This window comes from Quercus lobata, chromosome 11 (assembly GCF_001633185.2).
Source record: "Quercus lobata isolate SW786 chromosome 11, ValleyOak3.0 Primary Assembly, whole genome shotgun sequence".
In the NCBI taxonomy this organism is placed as follows: domain Eukaryota; kingdom Viridiplantae; phylum Streptophyta; class Magnoliopsida; order Fagales; family Fagaceae; genus Quercus; species Quercus lobata.
In genome coordinates this window covers 47541874-47550846 of record NC_044914.1, presented here as the reverse complement: position 1 = coordinate 47550846, position 8973 = coordinate 47541874, and the positions used below count along the sequence as shown (strand labels likewise).

The following is an 8973-nucleotide window of genomic DNA, read 5'->3' as shown; positions in this document are numbered from 1 at the left end:
ACCCAAGATATTGCTTGCTCCATCAAGGCCTTGACTCTTTCTATATTTCTTCTTTATTTTTTTTGGCACTTATACTTGTAGAGTGACCATTGCACCAAGGATGTGCGGTGGTTAAAAAAATTTATGTCTTTAAATTAGCAATTAATCTAATATAATTTATTAAGTCATAAAACAACTGAACCAATTGGATGATTTTGCCAGCTAAAGACTCATATTAAAGAAGGATTAATGATTGGAATCCAAGACACCTATGTTATCAATAATAACTATATGATGCTTTTCCCTAATATGATTTATTAATATAAAAATTGATATGTGTAATATGTAAAGTCGAATGGAGTTTACCAAAAAAAAAAAGTCAAATGGAAAATCCAATTAGTGGTTTGCCTAATCTTATCTTCAGCCGCCCCCTTCCTCTATGCTCTTTCTCCATGAGATGCCACTGGGCAATCATGGTTTTTCAACAGGTATTTCTTCTTCTCTTTTCCTTCTTGATCTTGTTTCTCTCATCCCAAACCACTGTCTTCTTCTCTCTTTCTTTTCATTCCGACAAGCACAAGGAAATTTCCTTTATTCCTTCCGTCCCCCATCATAGCCATACGCTGCTTTTTCTTCAATATTCAATTTATAAGCTCCATAATTTCCTCGGTTCCTCCATCTTATCCTTCACAGCCATCTGCTGCTTTCAGATCATCTTTCACTTGTCCTTATTTCATAAAAGAGAAATGGCCGAGTCTCTTGTATCCGGTGTAGCAGAAAGGCTTGGCAACTTGCTCACACAAGAAGCGAACTTCTTGCCTGGGGTGAGTACCCAAGTTGAGCTGCTACAAATTGAGCTCAAACAAATGCAAGGCTTATTAAAGGATCCAAATGCGAGGCAGGATGAATCAGAGGCTGTAAGACAGTGGGTTGCTGTTGCAAGAGAGCTTGCTTATGTTGTCGAAGATGTCATTACAACATATGCCCTCAAAGTTGGATCCAGAAAGCACTATACCAAAATAAGTCTATTACATCAAGTGTTAATACAACAAAATTAGTATAGTGGTATTAGACATAATATCACATCTAAAAATTAAAAATTGTTGCAATAGTAACTTAAAAATAGTAAATTATTACATTAATAATAATTAGTTGTAATAATTTATAATTTTCAGTTGCAATAGAGATTTTAATACTAAATTGAATTTAGAAAATTTTTTGCAATAGCTTAAATTGAAGAAATCAAATTTTCTTTAATAACTTAAATTGAAGAAATCAATTTTTTTTAATAACTTAAATTGAAGAAACCATTGTAATAACTTGATACCAATTATATATTTTGCAATATATTATAATAGATCGAAATTTCAAAGAGATGGCTTATTGCAACAAATTTAACATTGCAATAACTAAAATATCAATTATTTTACAATCTATTGCAATGACAAATATGAAGCTGCAATGAATATATTATTACAATGATCTAATTCCATTTAATATACAATCTATTGTAAGAAAAAATATGAAAAATTAAACTATTACAATAAATATATCGTTGCAATAATTTGAACCCAAATTATTTTTGTTAATTCTTTACAATCTATTGTAATAAAATTTATGAAATAATAGCCTATTGCTACAAGATATTCAAAGTAATAAATTTTTTATTGCAATAGCAAATATATTATTACATCAAAATTTTCATTAAAATATTTAAGATTTATTGCAACAAAATTTTTTTGTAGCACAAACTTATTACCTCAAATTTTATTACAACACTTCACATAAACTATTGTAATGATTTCGATGTTATTGCAACGGTTTTTTTTTTGTTGTAATAAACATTTTTTGTTGTAGTGAAGGGATGAGACCATAAGGTGTGCTTGCAACTTGAGTGAAGGAACTACAACATACAACGTTGGGTCAGAGATTGAAAATATCAAGATGAAAATTACTAATTTGAAAACGAATTTTCGAGACTACGGCATAAAGAATCTATAATACATGGAGGTGGGTCCAGTTCTTTGAATGAGAGGGAGTGAGAGTGCAGGCAAACATTTTCTCATCTTGAACATGACGTTGTTGGGTTTGACGATGATCTAAATAAATTGGTAGAGTTTTTGCTGAGAGATGAGGAAGGCAATAGAGTTGCTTCCATATGTGGTATGTGTGGTCTGGGGAAGACCACTTTTGCCAAGATGGTTTATAACCACCACAAAATCAAGCAACATTTTGATTGTCGCACTTGGTCATATATCTCACAACAATGTCAAAGAAGACGAGTTTGGAAAGAAATTCTAATCAAGATTAATGAAAAGTAAAGGAATGGAATTCAAAAGTTGAAGGATGCAGAGATCGTTGAGAAACTTCATGAAGTTCTACGCGAGAAAAAGTGTTTGGTAATTTTAGATGATATTTGGAATATTGAGACTTGGAACATTCTACGTGAAGCCTTTCCCATGAAGAATACTAGTAGTAAAATTCTGCTTACCTCTCGTAATAAAGAAGTGCCTTTACATGTAGATGCCAGAGGTTTTCTCTATGAATTGCAATGCCTAAATAAGGAAAGGAGTTGGGAATTGCTTGAGAAGATAGCAATCTCTTGGAGAAAAGGTATTGCAACTAATCTTCTCCTTTGGTAATTAATTTGAAGAATATTTCTTTTATTTTATTTCTTAATTAATTTGAATGAAACGCGATCTATTAATATAAAAAAATTTAAAAGTAAAAATAAATAGTAACTTGCAAATAATAGATTTATCTAGATATAAATTTTAATTGTAAGATATTAGAGGTTTAATAAATATTAATATATAAATATATGCGTGTGTCTAGATATGTGTGGGCACCTATGCATCTAATATTAATTTTTATTTGCTGCATGTGAATGTAGATAGTAGATACGTAATCCTAAAATTTAAATCAAATATTACATCTAGGGAAAAAAAAAAAAAAAGAGTCTTATCTCAATTTTCTTTTGCCATGGTTAACTAGTATTTGATGACACAAAAATATAAAATATATAGAGAAATATTTCTCTAAAACTTTTTTTTTTTGAAAAGTATTTCTCTAAAACTTTGGACCAAGTGTACGTAAATGTAAAATGTTGGTTATGAAATTTTATCTTATTCAAAATTATGGTCCAAAAAGTACTTTTAACAATAGTTTTTTAATTATTTATTTAATAATTCAATCACTACAAGTCTACAACAAAAAGAAACTGAGAATTGTATTTGACGGTGCAAATTGAGCTACAATAGATAAATAAATGCAGATTCAGCTTCTGTCCAGTGGCCACTGGCCACTGGATGCGTTGGATACGCGACATGTGTCCAAGAGTGGCCAGTGCCACTGGACAGAAACCAATCCCAATAAATGCAATTTCAGTCCAAAAATTGATCTCCAAAAATTGCCATTTCAGTTTGTTAAAAAAAAAAAAAAAAATTGGCAATATAGTGAGGCTGGAACCTTTAACCTACCCATTTGGAGAGTGAAATGTTAACCACTAAGGTATCAGCTTTCCTTATGTAAGTTTTTGAGAGAATTATATATATCCCACACCCAACCCTCATAATTCTTCCCTTTCCTTTCTTATTTAATACAGTTGTTGAACCAAAATAATAATAGTAGGGCAAGACTTAGATTCAGTACTTAAGTATTGTTCCTTAGGTTTCCCTCTTAAGATTCTGTTATGTGGATTTTTTCTCATAGAATGGAAATATATTTTTTATTTAAGTAGCCACATGGCTCGATCTTAAGTGGGGAATCCAAGGAACGACACCTAAGATATTGTACCTAAATTTTGTCCATAACAATAATAATAATATAGTTAGCCATAGGGATGGCAATTGAAAGGGGTGGGATCAAAGGATGTGATCTTCACTCCCACCCTGCATTGTTTTGTCTTGGGCCATTCTTGCCCTGCCCTGCCTTGCATGATGGGAAAAACTTCCTTACCCTATCCCCACCCCTCAAAGCCCAAGCAAGGCCCCGCCCCACTCCGTAAAATTCTACTTCGTGTTAATTTGTCCCACAATTATTACAACTCTTTTTAATAAAACTTGTATCATTAATATAAATATATTTGAAATTACAACTAAATTTATTCTATCGAATCAAACTAATTTTAAACAAAAGCTGAATAATATTATCCAAGTGTTTAACAAGACAGTATCACAACAAAAACAAATATCTTAATATCCATGCATTTAAATTTGCGCTAGTATTGATTTGTTTGTTTAAAGTAGGGATTAGGGTATGAAAAATTTACAATTATATCCCTTACCAACATGGGGCAGGATAAGGCAGGGCTAAAATATCTAAGCTCATCCTCACCTCAACGTGTGGCGGCGGCTAAAATCTTGCCCCATCCCCACTCCACCTAGGGAGTGGGGTTGGGAAGGGTAAGTCAAGGTGGGGCAGGACAAGATTATCATCTCTAGTTGGCCATATACATAAACAAATAAATAATAATAATAATAATATATTAGTTAATGAACAATAAATACATATTTAATTTGAAAATACCTTATTTCATATTAAAATGTTTTGTACTTGAAGAATTAATAAACATATTACTAATTTAGGTTTGTTTATGCGTCATTATTTTTTATTTACCTTACAAAAGTGGTGAAAATATATTCAAAGGTTGTTTAAATTCCTTTAGATTTTATTTTCACTCAATTTTGTTAATATTTATAAATTTAATTCATTTGTTTTATCTCAATTAATTATTAAATAACTTACGGCATCATCACATTTTAAACTCTAGTTGAGCTTCAGTCCGACCTTAAAACCTTGAACCTATCTTCTTCTTCTTCTTCTTCCCTTTTTTGGTTCTTTGAACTGTTCAATTTTCAAAATTTTGGTATTTGATGACACAAAAATAGAAATATTCAATATGAATGATAAAATATATAGAAATGTTTCTCTAAACTTTTGGAACAAGTGCACTTAAATGTTGGTTATATAATTTTATCTTTTTCAATATCATTTGGTCCAGAAGAGTGTTTGTGTATGTGTGTGTATATAAATCTATATAATTCAATCACTACAAAAAAAAAAATTCTCAAAAAAAAATCACTATAACAATGAAAAATGTGGAATTTGTACCTTAGACACCATTGGAAACACTAAAAGATGTTAGTTAAGTTACAAACTTTAATTTGAATCTATTATGTATATTAATATATCCACTCAATTGTGAATGTCAATTTCTTATAATAATTGTGAAGAATTAAGTGATTGATAGAAGCTTATAAAAAAAAAAAAAAGTGTTTGATAGAAGGAATTTATTTGGACCAATAGACTATTATCTATTTTAAATGAGAGGGAAGAGGGATTCTATTATGTTTTTAGGAGTTTTCAATATTATTATAGATATATAAAAGGGGAAAGTTTTGTGGAAAAATGTAGCTCTGTATTACTTTAAAAAAGAAAAGAGGTTTATTGAACAAGTTTTGCCACTCCAAAGTTAAAATTGCTAGATGGTCAAACTTGAATCTCACATTTAAACTAGCCCTACGCCAACCAATGATAATTCTAGAAACTTACACTCGTATTAGTTTTTTTTTTTTTTTTTAGTGAATACACTCGTATTAGTTGGTACGAGAAACTTGAATAATTCAAAATTTGGCCAAAGAATGAAAAATAATAGTAATTCGAAAAGAAAATGGTTTAACTAATACTTTTATATTATTATTAGCAAATTGGTAAATGCTTCCAAAATAATTGAGAAAAATATTACCACATAAAATTAAAAATAAAGAATTTGAATTAATTGTAATTGCATTTTAAATAATTTAGTAAAATTAATTTCATACCAGTCGAGAGCCTGTATATTGGATAAAAGTCAAATATTAGTATCTTCCATAAGCATGGAGCAAATTTCTCCAAATGGATCTACGATTCTATATCAATGGGTTAATAATTATTATGTTATTTGTCGACTTTCTAGTCTTTAAATATAGGTATTTGATGTTATTATTGTAGTTGATTTTGTTGTAGTTCAAGAAGAAATGATATTATTTTGTTTGTTGTTGGCTTTGCAGACAGTGTGACCAACATAAATAAGCCTAATATTGAAAATTAGGGAAGGAAATAATTGAATATTGTGGAGGTTTACTGTTGGCTATCACTGTACTTGGTGCTGGTGGCCTTTCAGTGACAAAGCAGACGCAGGATGAGTGGAAGGATGTGCTTAAACATATTAAATCGTACATTTTAGAAAAAGATGGCGTAGGAATCAATAAGGTGTTAGGATTATAATGATTTACCTTGCCACTTAAAACCATGTTTTCTATATTTAGGCCATTTTCCAGAGGATTTTGAGATTCCAACAGAGGAATTAATTCAAATGTGGATGGAAGAAGGTTTTATTTGGCTTGGAGAAGATAGTGAGGATACAATGGAGCATGAGGGAGAGCAATATTTGAGGGAGTTAATGCAGAGGTCCATGGTTCAAGTGGGGAAAATTAGCAGAATTGGAAGGATCGAAACTTGCTGAATCCATGATCTTTTGCAAGAATTTTGCATTTCAAAAGCCCAACGAGAAAATTTTCTCCAAATCACCAAGAAAAATATTCACTCTATGGAAGAAAGCCAATGGCGTATTGGTAAAATTAGAAGACTTGCTATCACTTTGGAATCAAATGATAATTACCTCAATGAATATCCTTATGTCACAGGTCCCTTCTCTACTTTACGCCTTCTAAAGAATTTTATTTCAAGAAATCCAAGCTGCTTAGAGTCTTAAATCTAAATAGTTACAGAAGAGAAAACTTACCTAAAGACATTGGACGTTTCACTCATTTGAGATTTTCATCTTTGAAAAATAGCGATATAAATCATGTGCCATCATTCCTTGGCAATTTGAAGTGCTTGCATTCACTTGATTTACGGCTTCCGTACTTAGTTGATTCAGATACAAAAGTGAGAGTGCCAAATGTTTTTAAGGAGATGAAACAGTTGAGGCATCTATACCAACCCGACCAGCATAAGGCAAGTGAGAAGTTAGAATTGGGTAATCTTTGTAATTTGCAGACATTGCTGAATGTTGGGCTTGAAACCATCAAAATGGCCACAAGTTTCCGACTCAACCATCTTCGGATTCTGGGCTTCAAAGTTCACGTCAATGGTGAAGCGTCACATGCAATACAAATACTAGTACCAAGCTGTCCACATTTATATCAGCTATTTGTTAACTACCCTATTCTGAAACTTCTAGAAACTTGTCAATTCTCTCCAAATCTTGCCGAGTTGGAATTAAAGTTCTCTCATCTTAAAGAAGACCCAATGCCAACCTTAGAGAAGTTGCCCTACTTAAAAACCCTTGACCTCTCTTTTCTCTCTTTCTTTGGGAAGGATATGGTTTGTTCTGAAGGAGGATTTCTTTTGCTTCAGTATCTTATCCTTGTTAATATAAACATAAAGGAGTGGAGGGTGAAGGAAGGAGCCATGCCCAGTCTCTGCCATTTGAGAATTGATAACTGCTGGGGATTGAAGGCTATTCCAGATGGATTGAGGTTCGTCACAACCCTCCAGGAATTGGAGATCAATTTCATGCCGAAGTCATTCACAGATAGGCTTGAGAAAGGAGGACCCGATTTTTACAAAGTCCAACATGTGCCTTCCCTTGTATTTACAAATTACTGGTAATGATAATCATCATTAGCTAAGAACAATGAATTCCTGCACTTGCATTATTGAAATATCTTATGGACCTTTCTTTTCTTTCAAATCTCTCCCTCCAATTAATTCAATTTTTCCCCTAATAATATTTACAACAAAATATTTCCCTAATCAATGTAAGGGTAATTCTTCTTTTGATTAGAATGAAGCTCTTATCTATTCTTTTCAATTATTTATTATGCTTTGAACTCACAACCTATTTGCTTATTATATTACAGGTAAATTCTTTTCTGCTTCATCTTGTGGTGGACTCTTAATTTTTGCCTCTGTTATCAATAAATTAAGCAATGAGTTTTATTTCACAGTTTGTTCTTCCTTCTTCTCCCCTTTTTTTGGGGTCTTTCTAATTATTTTTTGGTCCTACTTTTTTCCTTTTAATTTCTACAGCTTAAATTTATTGGTTAACAGCAGAAACATAGTTCTAAATGTTGCTTTAATGAGTTTATGTACACTACATATTCATTTTAATTCATTTTTTATGTTTTGGGCTTTAATCATTTTAGTTGGTTGTCTCTCCCTATTCTCCTTTGCTTTTTTTTTTTGGCAGGTGAAATTAACCGTGGAGCAAAAGTTTCTACTCTGCTTCAACTAATGAAAAATCAACATAAATATTTTCACTGCTTTGCAACTTTGTACGAGTTTGGGGTCTTAATTACTTCTGTTTTTTGGGTCCTACTTTTTCTTTTCATTTCAACAGCATGAATATATTGGTTTTCTAAATATAGTTCTAAATCTTACTGAGTTCATGTCTATAGGCTACAGCATATTTCATTTTAATTCGTTTTTTAGCTTAATCATTTTAGTTGGTTTTCATTTTAATCCATGTTTTTTTTTTTTTTTTTAAGCAGGTGAAATCATCCTTGGTACAAAAGTTTCTACTCTGCTTCAACCCATGAAAAATCAACAAAATATTTTCACTACTTTGCAACTTGTACGGGTTGGTGTCAGTCTGTCCTTTGTTAAACAGTAGCAGTGTATCTTAGTGAGCTGGGAAAATCAAATAGCATGGATGGAATCACTGCTCTTTCCATATCTTTACAGCTACTAAAGCACCGGTTATGTGAAATTGAGAAAGAAATAAACAATTATGTTGACAAATTATGTTAGATGAATTTTTATTCCTTTTACATTTTATGCCATAATTGGAGTTCTTGACATTCTACAACATACATAATGGAGCAATAATTAAGAGGGAATTTGGTTGCTCTTATTAATAATTTAAATAGTTCTAGTTGAATAGCGTTAGGTGAATATGAGCTGTGAAATTCTTCATGTAAACTAGGTGCCCATAGTTGAGGGTCATCC

General features: G+C 31.5%; 1 protein-coding gene and 1 pseudogene across 2 annotated transcripts; both read left to right on the top strand.

The window, feature by feature from the left end:
* The first annotated feature begins 725 nt into the window (after positions 1–725).
* Positions 726–7030, top strand: LOC115967006 (annotated as a pseudogene).
* On the top strand, positions 6950–8745 carry LOC115967547 (probable disease resistance RPP8-like protein 2). 2 transcript variants are annotated; one of them, XM_031086664.1, is made up of 2 exons: positions 6950–7631; positions 8517–8745. In XM_031086664.1, the coding sequence occupies exons 1-2, from the start codon at positions 7054–7056 to the stop codon at positions 8518–8520; spliced, it is 582 nt and encodes a 193-aa protein (XP_030942524.1). In that variant the 5' UTR covers positions 6950–7053; the 3' UTR covers positions 8521–8745. The 2 variants fall into 2 exon arrangements, with proteins under 2 accessions (XP_030942524.1, XP_030942525.1); XM_031086665.1 differs by lacking the exon at positions 8517–8745 and adding an exon at positions 8216–8253.
* Positions 8746–8973: the final 228 nt, after the last annotated feature.